This window comes from Ziziphus jujuba, chromosome 3, assembly GCF_031755915.1.
Source record: "Ziziphus jujuba cultivar Dongzao chromosome 3, ASM3175591v1".
Taxonomy (NCBI): Eukaryota; Viridiplantae; Streptophyta; class Magnoliopsida; order Rosales; family Rhamnaceae; genus Ziziphus; species Ziziphus jujuba.
In genome coordinates, this window is record NC_083381.1 from 13817458 (window position 1) to 13840483 (window position 23026).

General features: G+C 33.7%; 2 protein-coding genes across 3 annotated transcripts; both read left to right on the forward strand.

The window, feature by feature from the left end:
- The first annotated feature begins 228 nt into the window (after window positions 1-228).
- LOC107406410 (long-chain-fatty-acid--[acyl-carrier-protein] ligase AEE15, chloroplastic) lies at window positions 229-12405 on the forward strand. 2 transcript variants are annotated; one of them, XM_048477911.2, is made up of 18 exons: window positions 229-840; window positions 2200-2391; window positions 2676-2790; window positions 3169-3256; window positions 3869-4080; window positions 5618-5736; window positions 7215-7364; window positions 7798-7865; window positions 8321-8426; window positions 9252-9410; window positions 9659-9712; window positions 9794-9874; window positions 10270-10407; window positions 10714-10873; window positions 11342-11421; window positions 11552-11697; window positions 11887-11944; window positions 12031-12405. In XM_048477911.2, exons 1-18 carry the CDS (start codon window positions 658-660, stop codon window positions 12121-12123), a joined length of 2202 nt encoding a protein of 733 aa, XP_048333868.1. In that variant the 5' UTR covers window positions 229-657; the 3' UTR covers window positions 12124-12405. The 2 variants fall into 2 exon arrangements, with proteins under 2 accessions (XP_048333868.1, XP_060671940.1); XM_060815957.1 differs by lacking the exon at window positions 229-840 and having other exon boundaries at window positions 2224-2374.
- A 2263-nt stretch (window positions 12406-14668) lies between these two features.
- Window positions 14669-15759, forward strand: LOC132803106 (uncharacterized). The gene is made up of 3 exons (XM_060815344.1): window positions 14669-15077; window positions 15168-15337; window positions 15568-15759. The coding sequence occupies exons 1-3, from the start codon at window positions 14669-14671 to the stop codon at window positions 15757-15759; spliced, it is 771 nt and encodes a 256-aa protein (XP_060671327.1).
- The last annotated feature ends 7267 nt before the right edge of the window (window positions 15760-23026 follow it).

The window sequence follows — 23026 nt, forward strand, 5'->3', positions numbered from 1 at the left end:
CCAAGCATCAAACAAGAAAAGTATATATTTATTATTTTTTAATAATCATAAATAATATATAATAAAATTTTTATAGAGTGCGCACAAAAATGTTGTTGAGAAGGTGTTTGGAATTTTGTCGCTATCAGCATTCAAATCCTAATCTGAAATAATAAACAAAAAGGAGGACTTTTCTGTGTACAAACTTTTTCCTTTTTTGGCTGTGATTCTGTCTATAAATCTTCTGGTTTCGCAGGGAAAGGCGGTTTATTGAGCAATAAAACCAAATAAATAATCCAAAACACCCATTTGCCCAGTAACTGGGCACTAGCCAATACTAAGAAAACACCTAGGAATGTGTGTAGTTTATCAACGACGGTCTATGTTGGATTTTGTTTCTGTATATGATAATGTTTTTTTCTTGATAAACAAACAGTCCCATACTCAAAAATATGTCACAAGCGGAAATTCCAACGTGATGCTGACATCATACTCTTGGAGATTTTGTCGACTCTCTCTTCTTTGCTGATCTCGTTCTGTCTCTCTCTCTCTCTCTGTCTGCTGTGTCAGTATATTCATTGTAGATTAGACAAGCTTTTTCCGTCTTGGTTGGAACTCTGATTGACCATCTTCTCCCACAAGAAAGATTTATTCTTTAATACTTTCTGGGTGTTTTTAATGGCTACTGTTGCCTTAACGTCCAATCTCATCTGGGGCACTTCTTCTGATCCTGGTCATGCCCTTCAGTTTCTTGTCTCTCGTTATAAATTCACCACGACACCTTTTTTTCTTAAAAAATGGAGTGGCAGCCGAGGTGGGTTTTCTTCCAATCGTCGATTCCAAGTATTTTGCCAATACAAGGTGATTTTTTTTTTTTTGAGTACCCTTTTGAGAAATCTATTCATTTTCAGTGCAGTAATACTGTAGAAATTGTTTGGTAACTTGGGTTACTTCTTATATATTTGTGATTTATAAGTTATTTGTTGTTGATCTTGTTTGGTTTTCATTTTTGATACATTTTAATGTGAAATTTGTGGATTTTTTTTCCCCCTCCTGTTTCTTCTTTTATTACTCAGAGGGTATTTTCCTTGTCTACTTTTTTTCTCTCAAAACTATTGGAGATAATGCGTTTATAGCTTGGATAGGCTGCTTTTTAAATTTTAGATCGATTGCTTTTTAAGTTTTAGATCAATTGTTTTTCTTGTGATGAACGTCTTGCGTCACTTTGATGGGTATATAAACTGATCCCGTTCTAGAATGTAGTTCCTCTGTTGTGCTAAGGAGAAAAGAGAATGTACCACTCTACATGGAGCAGTAGGCCATTCACTACATTGTCTCTATCACCTTTTACTTTTTTAAAATTTTATTACTATTTAATCCTTTTTCTTGGTCGTATTTATGTTTAACATTCTTCTCCCTTCATATAATGATTCTTCATTTTGATAGAGTTCTGATTCAAGTGGATCTCGAAAAAAATTAAGGACCATCCAAAAAGAATCAGGAGAATTACTCTGTCGTACTTTTAAGAACATTGGGATGCCTCGTGTTGAAATTCAAAGAGTTCTTACACGGTCCAAATTTAAGTAATTTGTGAATTAATAGTCATGGTACAAGTCATCTATACTTGCATGTAATTTTTAAATGGGTGGTTTTTTTCTTTCGTGATTGGTTTTCTTCTTTCTTGATTGGTTTAATTTTTAAGTTTAGATGCCAGTTCTGAGTTATCTTCAAAATTTATGACGCAATAGTATGGACATTTGATGCCCCCAACTTTTGGATAAACATATATTTCTTTTCATTTTTGCAAACAGCTTCTATTAATTTTCTAATAAAATGTCAAGAATATTTTGCTTACATCGTTCATTTGGCCATCATCTTCCTGCCTAGATGCTTAGCCAGGTCCAGTTCCTTGGTTGCTTTTTGTTTGACTAAAAGCATGACTCTTTCAATGATCAATTTTTTCACTTAGACATATCAGGACAAAATACTGAAGAAAAACTGCGAATTTACCGTCAGTATGTTTCATTTTCATTGATTCCAAGATTTAGTAGTATCATAGGAATTCTGTTATTATTTTTTTTTATTTTTTATTTTTATGAATTCCGGTTTTATGTTTTTGGCTTATATAGATGTAGCCAAAGTCTAAAACTGTCTAATATTTGGAATGAAACATGACTCAGGGTGCTAACATCGATTTGTCTCTAAAACTTTCTGTTATAGAATGAAGAAATACAGATAAGAAGGTGTTCTCCTTTTCTTGAAAGCTCATTACTATCAGGTAATGGCACTGCTGCCTCTGATCAGTGGAAAGCAGTTCCTGACATTTGGAGGTCATCAGCTGAGAAATACGGTGATCGGGTAGCACTTGTGGATCCATATCATGATCCACCATCAAGTATGACTTATAACCAGGTCGAGGAAATTTCTTAATATGTTTCATCATCCTCATTATCTCTACTTTCATGAAGTGCCTAAAGAATTGGTTTCCAAAGTTTCACACTGTTGAAACCGTCAAATCAGATAGATTGAAAAGTCTTTTAGCATGTTCATTTTATTAAAAATGATATCCACTTTAAAGGTTTTGTGATAGTGATGCAGTAGAAAGACTGCCAATCCTGTCTAAGTTTATTGCCTTGTGAATTTTTTCAAAAACCTATTCCTCTCTCCTAAATCCTTTTTTCTGTTTAAAATTGCAGCTGGAACAGGAAATTATGGACTTCTCTGAAGGCCTAAGAGTTATTGGAGTAAAACCAGATGAGAAGGTTGCACTTTTTGCTGATAATTCATGCCGTTGGCTTGTGGCAGATCAGGGTATGCAGATACCTATTCAATGTTGTTTCCTAAATGCTATATAATGAAGTTACTATTTTATCTAATTGTGTATTTCCCTCTTCATGTTTATTTGCATGCATTTTTATCAACAGATTCTTTCATGTTTATGGAATTTTAGGCCAAATCTTAGAAAACAGCCGATCAATTTTTCTTCCCTCCACTACTTTCTTATTTTCTGTTAATCGACTTTATTCAGCTAAGCTGGAGATGAATATTTAATATTTATGTTGTCCTAGAGCGAAATCCTCTATTAGGAAGATGGTAAAGTTAATTCATTTTTTATTTTATTTGTATGATATCTATGTTATCAGTTGCAATCCTAAAATCTAAGCTCATATTTGTCTCATTTTGGTTTAGGTATAATGGCCACAGGAGCAATTAATGTGGTAAGGGGTTCGAGATCATCAGTCGAAGAATTATTACAAATATATAATCACTCCGAAAGGTATGGGAAAAAGATCTTTTAACTGTATTCTCTGCTTAGTTCAGGAAATTTCTGCCACCCGTATCTTAATAGATGTATGATCTAAAAACTTGGCGTTTTCCAAATGATGTTTTAATGTAATACTTTACTGCTTTGTGGAAATTCATTTCTGGGCCTGATATGAAACCTGGTTTGGCTTCTTGAATTATGGTTCTCAGTTCGCCATTATATACTCAAAAGGTATGGTAATAATGAATTACAATATGACAGTTCCTAATAGGATCTCTTTTCAATTACGAAATGGAAGTTCAAATTTATGGCTTTTACAGTATACAGAACTGAGCAATCTCTGAGAATCCAGGTGTCATGCATTTGCTAAATTTTATACTTTCATTAATTTATTTAACAATACATATTTCTGTAATTTTCATTTTCATAAAGTTTGTAGGACACTTTTTTTTTTTTTTTTTTTTATCCCACTATATTTACCTTTTGACTGGAAATTTGACTTTCAAGATGATTATGCTAAAGCATAAAGACCCATTGATACATGGAAATGTGTTGACTGTTGATGCTTTTATGGAATCATTATTTGATTGACTAGATACGTTATTTCCTGGTTTATTGCTACAGTACTGCACTTGTCGTTGACAGTCCTGAATTGTTCAATCGGATCTCAGAAGTGTTTCGTTCCAATGCTGTCATGAGATTTGTCATTCTTCTCTGGGGGAATAAATCCAGCCTGCCTAGTGAAGGAGTTGAAGGGATCCCCGTTTTTAGTCACAAGGAGATAATAAATTTGGGACGAGAGAGTCGTAAGGCTATGTTTGATTCTAATGATGCTGGTAAGTTAACCTGCTTCACAATGTCTATCTCACTTTATGACGGTTTATTTTAAAGCCAATTCTTTATTTTTGTTGTTTTCTTTGTATCTATTGTTTGTTTCCTACGGCATTCATTTGAGAAACAAACATTATTTGAAAAGGGTTGGGACTTTGGAGCCAGACTTTGTTATAAGTTTTTGGATACACATTCTAGCAGATTGCTTGTATGTGTTGCGAATTCTGGAATCTGGATCCTATATAGAAAGGGACCAATTATCAAACTATTATGGTTGTTGCTAGTATCAAAATAAAAATTGCAACCGCTAAAAATAGGACTACAGATATAATATGCTTTCTTTTGCGAAGTAATATCCAATTTCTATTTTAATGTGTTACATGGTTCTTAATGTTATGTTGTTCATATGTAAAATAGTTTAGCAATATAATTTGATGCATGTTCTCTCCCACTTCCTCATGACAGTAATACTGTATTTCAAGTGTTGTTAGAAGGTAGTAAAAGATCACAGAAAAGAATCACATTTGTTATGTAATGCTGTTTACTATCATAATAGTGGTATAGATGACTTAAGCTGGAACATCTTACCCTGAAAAAGCAGTAAGCAGACCAAGCAGGGTCCCTCATGTAATTACATTTTTGTATAAATGAGCTGTAATTTGTCAAGATTTTTGGACCTTAGAAGATGAGAATTGGAAGTCCTTTAAAAGGTTAAGGTAGGACTGAGGCCAAAACTAGAATCAGGGGTTTCAGCAATTATAGTCTTTTCTTCTTAAGCTGAACCTTGAAATTCTTGAGAAGCCTGACGTTAAAAGAATGATCACCTGTGGCAGAAGAAAAGGAACAATCAAGCAGGATCAGGAGTGGCAACCAACACTATCCATTTATAAGCCAACATTTTCTCTATAGATTCAAAATTCCCTAGACCAATATCCTTCATCCATAGTTGTCCCGTTGATGGTAAATAATTAATAATGTCCTTCATCATTGCTGGTAAATAACCATGATGAGTTTCTTATGACAAAAGAGGAGAAATCTTACCATTACATTATTTATTTATTTATTTTTTGTTTGTATTAAGACTGTTGTAAAGATCTTTAGATACTCCCAATCTAAGGATGTGTTGCGTTTGAGGGATCATTACATTTTCCCCTACTTTCTGATCTTGTGTACTTGGTAACTAATTGTAAATTTTGAGGTCACTAAACAGAGTTGAACTTTTGGGTTTATGTGATTATATATAGCAGGTAAAATTCCCTTGGTGGTCTAATTTACTTTAGTTCTTGCTGCTTATATCATGGCATGAAACTTCTTTGTATTAGTATCATCGTACTTCAGGAATGTGTAGGAAGGGTTTGTATATATGAGATTTTGTTTTTCTTTTACAGACAATTGCCAGTTGGTTGATTCCCATTTTTAGTTGTTGGTGATTTGACTGTCATGAGAAAGAATGTGCAGGCCATTTTTCTTTTTTCCCCTACTGAAAATAAATGTCCCAGAGGATGTGCCATGCAACTTCTCAGCTATTTAATTTTACTTCAGGGAAACTTTATAAATATGAAGCTATCAACTCTGATGATATTGCTACGCTTGTTTATACAAGTGGAACAACTGGCAACCCTAAAGGCGTCATGCTTACACATCGAAATCTGTTGCACCAGGTTTCAGCTTGGCCTTCTACTCTTTACTAGTATTGGTGTGGCAAGTAATATATTTTCTCTATTTTTCATTAACTAAAAAATTAACATGTCATCTCTTCTCGTAGCTAGAACTTTATCAATAAGAAGGGCCTGCCTGTGACAGGGCTTCTTAGAATGGCTCCTCAAAGAGAATAAAAGAAAGATCGCCTAAGTTAGAAGTCTCTAGGAGTTAACAAATGAAGATACTTTAACAGGAAGGAAACTTTTGGCCATTGGTTTTCTAACTGACCGTGCTTTTGACCTTCAAAAGATCTACATCTTTCTTCCACAATACCACTATTCCCATTTAGGCATGAGCAAATTCTGAACCTTTTCTCCATCTTTCTTAATGCATGGGTACATATCACCAAAATATTTTTTCCCTTGTTTAGATTCTCTGCTTTTAGCTTGGTTCCTACAACAGCAGTTTTTGATAAGAAGAAAGAACCTGAGACTGGTAAAATTATTTATATAAAATGCAGCTATTTTTCTAAAGGCTTAAGCTGTTAAGAAATTGCCCAACAATGGCATAACTCCAGGTCCTGAACCAATGACTTGACAGAAAACTAAGCTTTGATTCTGTATTAGTTACTGATGATATGTAAAGTTGAGAAAAAAAGGGGCAATGGGCCTAATAATATCCATTGAGCTTTAACATTGCATTGTGGTGATTGTCATCTGAGAGATTAGTTACAATTAATCTCACACTGTGGAACCTCATAAAACATTTGGACTTAACTATAATCAAGTCGAGACCCCATCTTTCTGGTGGAGGTGGCGGCTTTTGGCAATGCAGATAGATGATAGGCAGTTAATAGTGGGTTTTGAGTTACTTTTGGTGCATAAGGTATGATTATGCAGTATATGGGTGAGTTGTGTTGACTATCTTTAGGTTTGGGTATGAGGAGAACGGAGTTAAGAAGGTGGTTTGATAGAAGTTTGATGCCAGGAGTGGAGATTAAGCAGTGAAGAAGCAGGGTTATGAAGGATAAGGTGCAATTTTCTGACCTGAAGAGAATAATAGAATACATTTATAATATTATAAAAAGATGCATAAGGTTGTTGGAGGGACCTGTATAAGTGAACAGATACTTTTTGCCCTTTGATGACAGAAACAATTAATGGACTTTTTCTTCTCTCCTTCTCTAATTGCCATAGTATTCACCAATGGTGCCTTCTTGTCTACTGTTGTTAATGGCTAGATTTGTGATAACTCATATTGTAAGAGGGCCTTGTTTATTAGCTGACTAGCCACCCTTAGATTGTCTTTTAAAAAAGGAAAACCGTTTTTTCAGCTGCATTTTGTGATAAAATTGTCCTTCACTTTATTTTGTTGCAATCTAGGACAATATATGGTCATACAAAATATCATTTTTGAGGTCCTTATCTATCTTTATTTTTATTTTATTTTATTTTTTTATTTACTGAAAAAAAAATTTATCTTCATTTTTTTTTCTCAGATACACAACTTGTGGGATATAGTACCTGCTGCAGTTGGGGATAGATTTCTCTCCATGCTTCCTCCTTGGCATGCATATGAACGAGCTTGCGAGTATTTTACATTTACACATGGAGTTGAGCAAGTATATACAACTGTGAGGAACTTGAAGGTATTGTTCTTCAGATTGTTGATCTAAATGCATTTGTAAATGTGGTTTTCTTTTCACAAAAAGGTGGAATCGTTTTGAACATGTGGAATAATATAACAGATCATCTTACTTTTGTTGACTATAGTTTTCACTTTCCTGTCTCAGAGTTAATCATTGTGAAGCTGAGGAAAAAAGTGCAAACTTATGTCTTTCTGATTAATAATTTGATATCAACTATTAATTTTTACGTTTAATTTCAATTTTTGGCGTTTAATTTCAATTTTGGTAGATTTTTATGTTATATTATAAGTAGTAACTAAGCTTCACAAAAGAGTGCAAACTTATGTCTTTCTGATAAATAATTTGATTTCAACCATTAATTTTTACGTTTGATTTCAATTTTGGTACAGTTATGTTTTAACTAGTAACTAACTCTTGAGCTTATTATATGTAGGATGATTTACGACAGTATCAACCAAATTATGTGATTTCAGTTCCCTTGGTCTATGAGACACTCTACAGGTATGGCTATATCCTTAGGAATTATATTGATTCTATTTTAATGCAACTGCCACAATCCATCCAAAGAAAATTTGGAAATTGCAATAACAATGTGATGCAGGACCATGAGAGAAACATTTTATATTTTAGCCTTTTCTTTTTCTTTAGCTGCTTGCTCTCTGCACAACAGGTTTTTTCCTTTTTTATGTTTCTGCTGGATTGTTACTTTGACTATAACTTGCATTCGAAATAAGGTCCATATTATCTAAAAGTACCTTTTGTCTCTGAATAAAATTGGTCTTCTTTTTGTTTTAATCTTCATCATGTGAAAAATTGCAAACCCATGAGATCTTTTATCTTAAATTCTCAATGATTGTAATTAAAGCATGTGCCTGAATTATTTGTAAGAGCTTTTCTTCTAATTCTTTTTTATTTTTTATTTTTATTTTTTATTTTTGGGCCCTGTATTTTTGCAGTGGAATTCAGAAACAAATTTCTACTGGCTCTACAGCTCGTAAGTTTATTGCCCTTACATTCATAAGGATCAGTATGGCCTACATGGAGTTCAAGAGGATATATGAGGTTATGATTATTGCATCTAAACCTGTCAAGTTCTTTGCTATATTTATAGGTCACCAATTGAATATAGTTCAGGTTTTATATTTTTGTGTTCATATATTTTACTCTGCAAGAGAAATTCTCATTGCTTCAGTAATGTTGTGATCTAAGTTCATTAACAAATGGTGAGTTACTTCATATATGGCTCTTTTTATAGCTGTTATAGATTCGCAGCATCTAATTGAGAAACTTGGACTTTGGAAAAATGTACTTGTTGTAGACTCCTTATTTCATTAAATATTAAATGACACACAAAAAAGTTTTTGGATTATTGAAGTTCATGTAAAAGTTAGCTTAAATTCCATAGCAAAAGGCATCTTATTGATAGGACTGTCCCTCATCAATCACTTGTCAAGGCTTTCAGTCAACAGTGGCCCTTGATCGCTGGCCATCACCATCTTGTCATCAACTGCTGTCTCCTTTTATTGGATACCAGAACCGACCTTTACAGATTTCCACTGATAGAGTTTGCAACATTTTGATTGTATGATAAATACACAAATTTCATAGGAAAATGTTGCTCATCTTGCTTAAAATAATTTCTGCCAAAAAGTTCATTTCTTGCAAAAGAAGTGGATGTTTAATTGTTGCAGAAAAAGTTGATTAATCAACTACGTTTCAGTCTTCTGGTATTTTATCCTCAACTTTTTCCCAATTGCTTCCGTATATCAAACTGAACACACACTTGATCACTTGAAGTTATATATTCTACCTTGTTTTTATGGTTTCTTATTAACTAGTAGTTTCTTAGAGATTATATTTCGTTGACAGTTTTAATTTGGTTCACAGGGGATCTACCTCACAAAGAGCCAGAAGCAACCTTCATATGTTAGTTCTTTGTTGGATTGGTTATGGGCAAGAATCATGGGTGCAATTTTGTGGCCATTGCATTTGTTGGCTAAGATCCTTGTCTACAGAAAAATCCATGCTGCTATAGGAATATCAAAGGTATTCTTATATTTGTATTATTTATTTTTGGCAACCTCTGTTCTATGATAAGTCATAAGTACTAAGTTATAAAGGAGTTCATATTTTGTATTTTCCAAAAGGAATTCAGTCTTTTGGCATGGAGTTCTGAACCATCGAACTTATTCTTTTGTCCAACAGTGCATTAGTTTTGAGATGGAAAACCTCTCCTAAAGTTTCCTATCACTGATTACTACCAACTGAAGAAAGCTTTGATTTAATCCATGCAGGCTGGCATAAGTGGAGGTGGTAGCCTTCCCCCTTATGTTGATAAGTTTTTTGAGGTTAGATTCATATGTATAATTTAACTGGTTGAGCAGTAATTTGGACTTGTCTATCCATATACTAATTTTGTATTCATGCAGGCAATTGGTGTGAAAGTACAAAATGGGTATGGTCTAACAGAATCTTCTCCTGTTGTTTCTGCTCGGCGACCAACTTGTAATGTAAGAAATTTTATCTTAAAAGAAGTAATGTTAAATGTGTTATTCTTTGTTCTATGAACCAGAGGTGGTGCTTGTGTTAACATGTAAAACAAAAATGTTTTAATAGCGAGGAAGACTTTATAGTTTCCTTGGCGAATTCACTTGAACTTTTTTTTTTTTTTTTTTTTTAAATAATCTGTCAAGAGATTTACTGACAGCAAGCTTTATCAGTTAATCCTTGAGTATCAAAGGTTATTTGTATTGTAAAATTTGAAATGTAATTCCTCTGGTGAAAGAAGCTTCTGGAAATAGCATATTCATAGTTTTTGTTTACTGCTCTGCCAACAAACTTGCAATCATATCTTCTTCTACATGACGGTAGATCATATGACAATGTCACAATTGTTATCCTGAAGGTCCTTGGCTCTGTTGGTCATCCTATTCGGCATACAGAGTTCAAAGTCATAGATCCTGAAACTGGTGAAGTCCTACCACCTGGTACAAAGGGAATTGTAAAATTAAGGGGCCCACAAGTGATGAAAGGTTACTTTAAGGTATTGTACTTTCTGTCTTTCTTTTTTTTTTTTTTTTTTTTTTTTTTTATCTTGTGGTATAACTCTTTCTCCTAGAGGGGAAGAGAAAGAGAGAATACTGTTGTAGTTGAAGGATTTACCGTTCCATCATCAGTAATCTTCTAGTATTCATTATGAAGGAACTATAATTACAATTTTTTTACCAAACCTGTTTTCAATTACTTTGTCATAGTGATCCTGTATAACGTTCTCAACTTGTTACGATGTCAAATTTTCTCTCTGATAAAAAAAATGTTGGTGATTTAATTTGCATTCCTGTTTGACTAGAATCCAGAGGCTACAAAGCAAGTGTTAGATGAGGATGGTTGGCTCAACACTGGTGATATAGGTTGGATTGCTTCTCACCATTCAATTGGACGAAGCCGCCATTGCGGAGGAGTCATTGTCCTTGATGGACGTGCTAAGGATACTATAGTTCTTTCAACAGGTATTTTTAAAATTCAAACATGTACGGTATGTCTTTAGCTGTGTATTATATGCTATGGCTGTAAATATGTCTTGTGTTCATCCAGCGATGTCAGTCATACAAATGGATATACAATGAAAAGTTAAAATTTTATGAACTATATGTGCATGTGATGCATGGTGTACATCCGCAAATATTCTCTTTTAGTTACGTTTGTAGAAAATAAGCTACTTTTACCATTTTGCTTTTTAAGAGGGAAAAAAAAAAAAAAAAAAACTATTTTTCTATTTTAATCGAGCATTATATTTTTTGGCTTTCCAATTCTAATATTTCTTACAAATTGAATGCTTTTTAGTGAAAATATACTTCTTACATATTTTGCAAGCAATACTCAACTGTGCATTTTGCAACCTTCTATTCTTTTCCCCATATAACCTCTCCTTGTTGGAGTATCTTCATGGGTGAACTTAATTTATTTGGTGAAAATAGGTGAAAATGTTGAACCGGTAGAGCTTGAAGAAGCTGCCTTGAGAAGTAGTTTAATTCAGCAGATTGTTGTCATTGGCCAGGTAGCTTTTTATCATCTTTTATTTCAAAATTTCTCTTTTGGGTTTTTCCTGGAGCTGTACTTTGCATCTTCTTCCTCTTTTTTTTGTGTATATACTAATTTTGTTTACTGTGTTTTATTAATTCACATAGGATAAACGGCGGCTTGGAGCTATAATTGTTCCAAACAAAGAAGAGGCTTTAATTTTAGCAAAAGCATTGTCTATTATAGATGTTAATGCCACGGAAATAAGCAATGAAAAATTGAAAGCCTTACTCTATGAGGAATTACGAAGATGGTAATGCTTCCTTTGATTTTTACTCTGAATTTGCTAGACAGGCTTTGCATGGCTGTACCTTTCTATTGTTTCCCGCTTGAAAATTTTGAAGAGTTGTAACGATTTAAATAATTTGGTATGAGTTTGAGGATTGAGAAAAGGAATTTGGATAATGTGGTACAAATTAATGTCTCTTCCCTCTTTATGCAGGACTTCAGAGTGTTCATTTCAAATCGGACCAATCCTTGTAGTGGATGATCCTTTTACGGTAACATCTTTCTTCCATTCCGTAAATTTTCCTCTCAACTTGAAAAGATGTCTTTGCTTTCACTGGTTATAATCCTTCTATTGCAGATTGATAGTGGTTTGATGACTCCAACGATGAAAATTCGGAGGGACAGAGTTGTAACATTATTGGAGGAACAAATAAATGAACTTTACAAGTAAAACATCCTAACTAGGAATGCAGGGATGCACTCAAATAGAGGAGAAGGGGGGAGGGGCGAAAGCCATCTAGATACACTTATAAGTGAAAATGTTTATACCAAGGCCCAAGGCCATTACTAGTTTAATGTATTTCTAAGTAAGTTATCGGCTATAATTCTATAAGACACAAATAATGCTAAACTGGAATCTCTATCATGCAATATATTATGCATAATATGGTTCCATTTATACATCGTGTACTATTTTATACAAAATGGATACCTTTGATCTTGTTGTTGTGAAGCATGGACTTAAAAGAATATTCGCCAAATTGGTTTGTCATAATAGAGATGAAGTTGGTTATTCAGAATCAATTGAGATTGAATTGAATTCAGTCATTGAAGGTTTTAAGAATTATGTCATTTACAGATTGTATGTTGCTGGCTCAATGATCACGTGCCAACCGAAACTCATCGATTTATAATCAATGCAGAGTGTCACAATAATAAAATAAACCATATATGTATTACAAAATATTTATAGTATGCCCGATAACGACAACGTTGGTGTTAACAAAATATTTATTATATGCCCTATAATGAGTAGTCTCTTGCCCTGTATCATCTATACGTATATGAGTTTTGGTTGTTTCGTCTCCCATTGCAAGAAGGGCTTGATGCTTGAGACATATTCACCCAAAGAAAAAAAAAAAAAATGGTAATATATATTGATGAAATCAGATAGATTGATAGGTGCACGCATTCAAAACACTCCTGAAGCACATACTTCATGATTTGCGAGTAGTATGCCTCTAACATTCATAATTTTAAGATTGTAGATTTCTCCAACATCCATACTTTTGAGGTTCTGCATTTAAGTCACCTAAATCAGATTGATTTTGTTCTTAAAATCAGGTTGTGAGTTTAAGTCACCCTCTACAATCTCTTTTAAATTAGAATTGTATTATAACCATGATAAAGAAAAGGGTAAATATATCCAAAATATGTGATAAAAACATTTTTCATTGTTGAATAAGGAAAAAAGAGGGGTGAAAAGTAGAAGTCTTTGCAAAATGTAGAAGGGTTGCAAATGCAAGTTGTTAGGATGACGTTGATTTATGTCCAATCCATATCACGTTGGCCCAGAAGTTTGTCTCCAACATTCACACTTTTTAAGATTGTGGATTTCTTTAACATCTATATTTTTGAGGTTCTAATTCAAGTCAATTAAATCAGACTGACTTTGTTCTTAAAATCAGATCGTAAGTTTGAGTCATCCTCTATAATCTCTTTTAAATTAGAATGGTATTATAACCATGATAAAAAAAAAAAAGGGTACATATGTCCAAAATATGTGATAAAAACATCTCATTGTGAATAAGGAAAAAAAAAAAAAAAATGGGGGGTGCAAAGTAGAAGTCTTTGCAGAGTGTAGAAGGGTTGCGAACGCAAGTTGTTGGGACGGCGTTGATTTATGTCTAATCCATTGATAAAATTGGAATAATCTAGGTGTTAAATGATGGATTAGTAAAGAATTTGAAAAAAGATGAGAAGTTGAAATTCTACCGTCACTTGGATTTGAGGTTCAATTATATTTATGCAACTATAAATTATTTTACCTTGTCAAAAAGAATAAAAATGGAACAGAACAAACAAATAAAAACAAACAAATAAAAACAAACAAAATTACAGTCTCTTGGTATGTGCAATTATATTTATTATGCTATAACAAAAGTAAGGATATATTTCATCTGCATTTTCTAAAGTTGGCCTTAGCTATTATTTAATTATTCAGATTTTAAAAATTGTAATCAGCATCTTATAAGAGGTGTGGGTTACCAAAAAAATCTTATGAGAGGTGTGAATGATTTTTAATCAAAAAGCAATATTGGATAAAATGAAAGTAGATTAAGAACCTTTGAAACTTGATAGAAGATTTATGATTTTATTGAACTAGAAGGATCAAATCTAATTTTGAATTTTATTAACCCTAAATTTAATTGGAAATGGATTTTTTTTTTTCTTAAGCTGATCATATGACAAGGTTTATATTTTTTGGTTCAAATGATCATATTACAAGGTTGACTCCATTACTCGTCAAGCTCAATTCTCCTAAATTATTTACATATACACTCACATTACATGCTGCTAAATGACAAATTGAGAGTCGTCAAAGTGCCTTGCATGGCATTCCTTATTCCACAAGTAATAATAATTTTTTTTTGTTGGGGGGGGGGGGGGGGGGGGGGGGGGGGGGTTGTGGGTGTGGGCGTTTGGTGTGGTGGGGGAGGAGAAAAGTCTTATTGATCGAGCAATTTGTTTCCCATTTAACATGTATATCCACTGATAAGATTCTTATCTGTTACATTTGAAATTCTGAACAACAATCAAGCTCACCAGATTCATATATTAATGGGGAAGATTTCTGTAGGCTATGTTGTAGACCTCCTAATCCCATTGCTGACTCAAGAATCAGCAAGTCTGTTGAGATCATCAAGTCATGTTCATTCACAAGTTTTAGACATCAAACGCTTGAGTAAAAGCATGCATTCAGTGTTTCCTCAAGGATGCAGATAGGAGATCAGAAACAAATTCCCTCCCCCGCCACCCACCCTCCCCCCAACGGAGAAACAACAACAACAAGTAGACATGATGGTGTTAAAGAATGGGTGGAACAATTGAGGGAAGTAGCTTTTCAAATAGAGGACGCCATTCATGAATACTTGCTTCACAAGGAACCACAAAATCATCATCATCAGCATGGTCTTTTCATCAATTCCCTCCATAGAATTGGTCATTCAATTCTTAATATGAAAGCATGCCACCATATTGCCTCTCAAATAAATAAGATCAGATCAAGGATCCTTGAAATCAAGGAAAGAAGTTTGAGGTACGGATTTTACTATGCAACTATAGTCAATGATGATGATCAACAGAAAGGATGTAAAATGTGGTTTTCGTCCAAACACCCACTTGGTATGACCCTAGAAATGCTACAATCTTCTTAGAGGAAGCTAAGATTGTGGCCATTGAATGTGATTCAGAGAGACTGATCAGTTGGTGAAGGTAAATCACAGCTAGAGCGCACTGTGGTTTCAGTTGTTGGGATGGGGGGAATGGGCAATACCACTCTTGCCAAGCGTGTATATGATCGTGTGGTGGCCAAGTTGGATTGTCATGCCCGGATCACAGTTTGTAAATCATACTATACTGGTGAAGATGATTGGAAAAATTTGGTCAGACAACAATGGTAGGGTCCAATTCTGAAAGAAATATTAAAGAATTTTTGAAGAGCAAAAGGTATGTTGTCTTTTTTGATGATATTTGGGAAGTAGAATTCTGAAGTGATATAGAACATGCTCTATTTGTTAACAAAATTGGTAGTAGGATAGTAATCAACACTAGAAGCATGGATATTGCAAATTTTTTCAAAAAATTTTCATTTGTCCATATCCATATGCTTCAGCCTCTGCCTTTAGACAAAACCTGGCAGCTCTTTTGCAACAAGGCTTTCCAATTTGAATTTGCTAGGTATTGTCCTGCAGAGTTGGAAAATTTGTCTGATAAGATTGCTAAAAGATGCGAAGGGTTACCTCTTGTTATAGTAGCTATTGCTGGACTTTTATATGGTAAAGAAAAGACAGTTCTTGAATGGTAAAAGTTGCATGATAACCTTAGCTCTGAGTTGGAAAGTAATCCTCATCTTACAAGCATGACAAGAATCTTATCTGTAAGTTATAACGATTTGCCTTACTACCTCAGATCTTGTTTCTTGTGCCTTGCTATGTATCCAGAGGACTACACCATCAAAGGTTAATTCGACAATGGATATCTGAGGGTTTCATAATCTCGGACAAGGATAAAGCTTTGGAAGTAGTAGCACAAGAATATTTAACTATACTTATAAATAGAGTTTGGTTCAAGAAACCAAAGTGAGCTTTAGTGGAAATTGTCAGGACCCGTCTAGAATTCCTTCCCCGGAGCCCTAGACAAGCCCTGATCCCAGGGAAATACCACCGAACCTTCCAACGGAAAATCCGGCAGCACCTCCCCTAAGGGTAGGACTAACCAAAAATTACCTGTACTGAAAACACACTTCTATGTTCATCCCCTTATTCCTCCCACAATACTACAAATTGAGTCCACAAATTTCAGCACTTCAAAAATAACAGCAACTCAGTGCATAAAGAACAACTACACGTCCAATACAGTATACAGAGCATTACACAGATAAATGTGGAATTTATACAATGACAGATAAGAAGTAATACAGGATGGAGAGGAAAAAGGGAAGAAATACTTCTTGAATTTTCGGCAACGAACTGAGACGTCGGGCTCGCCCCGGACGATCAACATCTCCCAACCTGGACCTAGGGGAACGGAATTTAAGAGCGTGAGATGCTAATCATCTCAGTGAGTGACCCTATCTACTGAACACCTTTAATATTAACAATATAAAAATAAAGGAATTTAATTAATCCATACCGAACAATTACATAAATAAATAAATAAACATTTGAAGGTAATACTTTCTCTCAAAACCCTCACTATTCACTCCGTTGGAAATGTTCCCCTTTTAAAACATTTTCACAAAATCCGATATTCATACTTCCCGAAAACCAAGGGACCAAATAATTTAATAAACAACAAATAAATAAATAAATACTCCAAATATAAATAAACTGCAATAAATTATAATAAATAATTTTGTACTCTTTGGGGTTTGAAATTTCTATCCGAAAAATTTGTACTTGACGCACCACACCATATACCAGTGATGCCCTCCGATACCCAGCGTCCTGAGCACCGACTGGCGGGGAGATTAAAGAGAGAAACTTGCAAACGGCACTTCGGCGTCCCGATAGTACCGCTGCTGAAACCATCATCCCGGCCAAGGAGGGGGGCGGCTGTGGCCAATAACAAACTTACTTGCCCACGGTCCAATGGCAACTCACGGGTGAAATAATAATACTTGTCGCTGAACCACATATACATATACCAGAACACTAATACTGTATGAATGCGTTTAAAATAATTATTAAACCAACTGTACCATTTTCCAAAATTACCGTGGAAAATATACCAACATTTCTCACTTACCATCCCACATATTTTTATTTAACAAATCGGTACGAAAACATCGGTAACAAATAAACCATAATTTCCTCATAACACGAGGTTCAACAATTAAAATACCGCGGGCATAATTTATACAATTTAAACAAATATTTTCATAAAATATTTAATCCAATTATGCCCAAAAAATAATACTTAAAACCACGTACGATCACTACCAAAATACACTTTGCTCATGCATAAATAATAAATTAAACCACAATAAAATAATAATTAAATCGTACCACATGAGCATGATTCAAATACCAATTAAACATAATTAATTGCCCAAAATATTTTTGAAGGTGGGTCACTCACCTGGAGCACGCAATTAAACCATGATCCACCATGGGATCAATTCCACGACTCACCGGTGCTCCTAGAACACAATTCACACACAGCCAAATAAATTAATATTTTATTCGGGTAAATAATACCCGGTACTCGGGAGTTCAAACACAAACGTTATCCAAAATTGACAAATTATATGTCTATGGAAAGCTTGTGAGATGAGGATCACATTACCGACCTCTATTGAGTTCAATTTGACCGGCGGTGGCCGGAATTTGGTCGGAAAGTTTCGGCCGAATTTAAACTTGAGGAATCTCTGAAACGGTAGGGATTTTGGGCAATCTAACCCCGGAAATGGACTCATAGGGGTCGAAAATGGTGGAATAGAGGTATGGGTCGGGCTGGGTTGGTCGGAAACGGCAAGAATCGCCGGAAAAACGTAACCGGCCGCCGCCGACTTCACCGGCCCGATCTGGGCTCGTCCGGCGGCGACTGGCCGGGAAAATTGGAGGCTGAGGTCGCGGGGAGCTGGGCTTCACCGGTGGCCGGCGCGTGTGGCTTTTCAGTGGCCGGACAGTGGCCAACCGGTGGTGGCCGGTCGTTCCTCTCTTTCCTTCTCTCTCTCCTCTCTCCCTTTCTCTCTCTTCCCCGAGATTTTTGTCAAATAAAAGCCACCGTGGTGACACTGTTCATCCACGTGGACCAATCAGGTGACGACATGTGGCGTTTCACTGTTCATCAACTCAAAAACATTTAAATATTACGGTATCCAGCAAACTTCACGCGTCCATAATTTTTTAACCGGATGTCCATTTTAAGCGTGCCGCTAGTCTGTGAACTCGTATCGACGAGCACTTCACAACCATTCATGAGTCAAAGCTCATTTCCCCATAAATAAAAAGTCAACTCTGGCACCCCTTGGACAGTTTGGACCTCAACTTGTTTTGCTCATAACTTTCAAACCGTAGCTCTGTTTTCAACGTGCTACTAGTCTACGAATTCGTGCCAACATGTACTTCGTAACGGTATCTCAGTCAACCTAGAATTCCATCTGGGTCAAAATGTCAACTTTTGACCCCTTCGGTCAACGATCAATGGTCAAAGTCAACAGTCAACAGTCAACCTCGGTCAACGTGCAAAAATTCCGACATGGTTCGGGACGGGGTGTTACAGAAATGCTAAAAAATGTTGCATCCATTATCCTCTGAGCGAGATGATTGTTAAAAAGATGAAAGATTTGCATTTTGGTTATTTCTCACAATATGAATTTAACTTAAGAGAAGTAACTCGACACTTATCCATTTGAAAAAGCTCTAACATCTGACAAACCATAAGAAACCTCTTATTTCTTGAAGCAAGAAACCAGAAAGACAAAACATTTTTATTTTACTAAAGAATTTTTTTTTTATTTTTTCGTTGATAGCTGCTTTATAAAACATTGCAGACTCATAAGATCTTATATCATAAATTCTTAAGGATGGTAATGGAATCCTAATCTCCAATTTACTTATTTGTACTATCTATCCTTTTAGGAGCTCTTGTTCTAATTCTTTCCATTCTGTTTTTTTCACTTGCAATTCTGAATTCATAAAGGTCAGAATGGCATACATGGAGTTGAAGAGAATATATACTCATCAAGTTCTTTAAATTTTGTGGGCATTGCAGATGTTGGGTAAGATCCTTGTCTACAGAAAAGTCCATGCCGCTATAGAAATATCACAGGTATTTTCATATTTATGTTATCTATTTTTGGCAACCTCTGTTCTAAAACAGAGACCACTGTTGTAGTTGACGGATTGGCCGTTGCATCATCCGTATTCTTCTAGTATTCATTGGAGGAATTAAGACTATCAAGACTTAAAACTAAAAACATGCTTATTCTTCTAGATGATTATTTAATGTCTGTATATCAAAACCATATTTACTCCCATCTCATGTAGACCATGACTTTAGGCATGACAGAATATAAATGTAGGCAATTAACTAACTGAATCCATTGTTGAATGCACTGAATCATTGATTTTAGGTGTAGAGAGAGATTAGTTCTTCTGGATTGTGGAAAGGTAGAAAAAATCACTGAAAAACTCAATATTCTGATGGGAGAAGTTGAGAGCCCGTACAATTTCAAACCACTCTTTTAATCTTGAGTTACTATATTACCCCTTCAGTTATTGGCCCATCGATGTAATCAAAGGGGTACTATAGGTATCTAAATACATATATTCCATATCATTTTTTTTTTTTTGGAAAAAATATTCCATATCATCTTTTTTTTTTTTTTTTAACAATTTACTTAAATAACAATCTATTCAATTTTTTTTTTTCCTATGATTCCACCTCGTACTCTCGTGGGTACAAGTAGAAGTGTTCAACCACGGAAGCTAATCCTTTTTATTTCCAGCCTCAATTTAATATATATCATCCTTATTATCTTTATTTTCAGCCTCAAAAAATTTAATATATATTATAAGATCACTTAATTTTCACTTAATTTAAGCTCTATATATATAAATTCATTTATTTAAGTAGCATAGCCCAGTGCTTAATAAACATATGTAACGCTAGCTTTAATCGAAAATTACTAACATTCATATCAAGAAACTGCCATCAAAATTTTTTAAGTAAATATGTTTTTCATTAGTTAGATAGTGAACCTGTATAACTTCCTCGAATTGATAAATAGTGTCAAATTTCTCTCTGATTTAACAAAAAAATGCTGGTGATTTACTCTGTGCTCATGTTTGACTAGAATCCAGAGGCCACAAAGCAAATTTTAAATGAGGACGGTTGGCATCCTCAAATCTCTCTTTTGGTTTTCTCCCGAAGCTGTAGTACTCTTTTTCGCATGGCTGAACCAAAGTCATTTCTAAGTTAAAAAAATTTGACTAATTTGGTATGCATTGCAGGGTTCAGGTTTCTTCTCTGTTTATGCGGGACTTCAAAGCTTTCATTACAAATGATTTTATTTACAAAAACGATCAGTATTGGAAATTCAAAATGGTTTTATAAATTTTTTATGATATATTTGAATTACCTTGCCATAACAATAGCATACCAAAACTTTAAAAAAAAAAAAGAAAGAAAAAAAGGAAAAAAAAAAAAAAAGTAAAAATTTTCCACTTGGGGAACCTAAGCCCTATATGGTATTTACGGATAATAGGGAGAGAGAGGGGGCTTGAAAAGTCTATAAAAGTTATTGTAACTTTGAATATACCTATCCTTTAAAAAAAAAAAATTGAATATATTTGAATTTTATAAACTTTTAAATAATTTTGGCTTTGTTTGGTAAAGATTATACTGTTATTTCTTTTTAGAAATGTTTTTTGAGAAAATCACTGTTTATTAACTTTGGTTAGAAATATTTTTAAAGATTAGAGCTATTTCCAAAAAGTTATTAAGATATCTTTAAAAGCAGTTTTTGAAAGTTGTCTAAAAAATATGCCAAATAGGATTTTAATTGAATATTTTATAAAATTTACAAACTTTTAAAAGTATTAAAAGTTTATATTGAATATTTTGACATTTTTATAAAGTTTTAAAATATTTATATTGAATATATCCAAACTTTTTGAAAAAATCTTTAAAAATCCATTAAAATATTAATTGAATACATCCCATTTATTTCCATTTACTTTTTCAATCTAATTTACTTCCATTTTATTAAAAAAATAAAATTACTTCCATTTAATTTGCACAAAGTTTCAATTTGATTTCTTTAGACTATATAATCAACATTAAAATCAATTTTAATTTACCATTGCAAAAGCATTCTTAATATAATTTATAGATAGGTTAATTTTGTGAATTCAATTTCAAGAGCTTCGGTCTTCTTTATTTCTCATAGAATTTATATTTTGGAGATTTGATTGTTCAAAATGTAGTTCATATTTATAAAATCAAAGAATAATTTTTATTTTCTAAATATAAATAATTAAAATGACGATATTTTCAAAAACTTAAATGTTAAATAATAAAAATATGCTTTTTTTTTTGGGGCATAAAAATATATTTGTTTGTATGATTTAATAATATTATTACAAATAATTGAAATATGAAAAATTAGAACTTAGTTAGTTAATTATAATTTAATTTTTATTTCTGGCTAATACGGTGTTTGGTAAGTTAATGGTATAATACTCAAAAATTAAATCGAAGAACTCTCTCTCTCTCTCTCTCTCTCTCTTCCCCTCTTGTTGAGAGGCGTTCATTTTGGAATTCTGGACATGAAACGTGAACTACAGAGCATTGTTCTGGCCAAAAAAAGGATAGAACTTTGGAAGTTGTTGCACAAGAATACTTGATGGAGCTGATAAATAGAAGTTTATTTGGAGTGTAGCATCCACGATCTTCTCAGAGAGATGATTCTTGGAAACATAAAAGAATTACATTTTGGGCATTTCTCAAAGGCTAGCTATACAAAACTAACTCTGCAATTATCATTTGAAAAAGAATTTTATGATGTCCAATAGATAATTAGAAATTCTCGTGTTCGTAGTATTCTTATTTTAAAAAAATTTGTGTCACCTTATCTTACTAAGACTACATTCGGTGCCAATTTTAAGCTCCTAAGATAGTACTTGAGTTTGAAGGGTGCTTATGATCTAGCACATCTTCCTAAAAATATTGGAAAGTTACTTCACTTGAGATATTCAAGTGTAGCACGCAAAATAGTGAAGGTGCTGCCAAGGTCCACAGGGGAATTGGAAAACCTAGAGACATTGAATCTTGAATGCATATGACCTACCAGTTGAGATCAATCACCTTCAAAAGTTGAGACATCTTTTAACTTGCCTTGTTCGATGCACTAGAATGAATCAGAGTTCTAGTTGGAATAAGGGATTAAAATTACACGAAGTGTTTGGGTGGTTAGCAGCCTTGCAAAAGTTATATTATGTAGAACTAATGGCAGAGCTTAGAAAGTTGACCCAGCTAAGGAAGTTGGGCATCTTCAAACTGAAACCTACAGATGAGATGAAACACCTTGAATCTTTGCGACTGTGTGCAATGAGTCACAATGCAACAATTCGTTTGGATTCCCTATCATCTCCCTCTGAATTTCTTAAGCTCCTGTTTGGTAGGAAAGATGAAAAATAGGAAGGATAGGAGAGGAAGAGAAAAAAAATTTCAATCTATCTTGCCTCTTGTTTGGTATAATATGAATGATGCAAAGTAGCTTTTTATCATTTGTTTGGTATAGAAATATAAGTTGAAAGAAAGCAAGCTACAGTTTAACCTTATAACATTTTCAATTGTTAAATAACATTAAGAATTAGGAATAGTGTAACGTAATTGAATTACATTTTTAATCATTATTTATAAAAATTATCATTTATAAAAAAATTATATTTCCTTAAATAATATTACTAATATGAGAATCATCAATTAAAAAATAATTTTCTTTTTTTAATTATTTATTTTTTTGCCGAAGCCTTTTTTTTTTTTTGGGAACGTATATATACGTATATATAATTATATATTAGAGTTAAATGAACTTCAATAGTTTCTTTCGAGGTTCCTAA

Excerpts from the sequence above, each read along its gene's own strand:
- LOC132803106 (XM_060815344.1), top strand. The coding sequence starts at position 14,669 with ATGCAGATAGGAGATCAGAAACAAATTCCCTCCCCCGCCACCCACCCT. Across the intron at positions 15,078-15,167 it reads TTCGTCCAAACACCCACTTG|GTAAATCACAGCTAGAGCGC; the intron begins GTATGACCCTAG and ends CAGTTGGTGAAG. Across the intron at positions 15,338-15,567 it reads AAGATGATTGGAAAAATTTG|CCTCTGCCTTTAGACAAAAC; the intron begins GTCAGACAACAA and ends CATATGCTTCAG.
- LOC107406410 (XM_048477911.2), top strand. The coding sequence starts at position 658 with ATGGCTACTGTTGCCTTAACGTCCAATCTCATCTGGGGCACTTCTTCT. Across the intron at positions 11,422-11,551 it reads AGATTGTTGTCATTGGCCAG|GATAAACGGCGGCTTGGAGC; the intron begins GTAGCTTTTTAT and ends TAATTCACATAG. Across the intron at positions 11,698-11,886 it reads TATGAGGAATTACGAAGATG|GACTTCAGAGTGTTCATTTC; the intron begins GTAATGCTTCCT and ends CTCTTTATGCAG.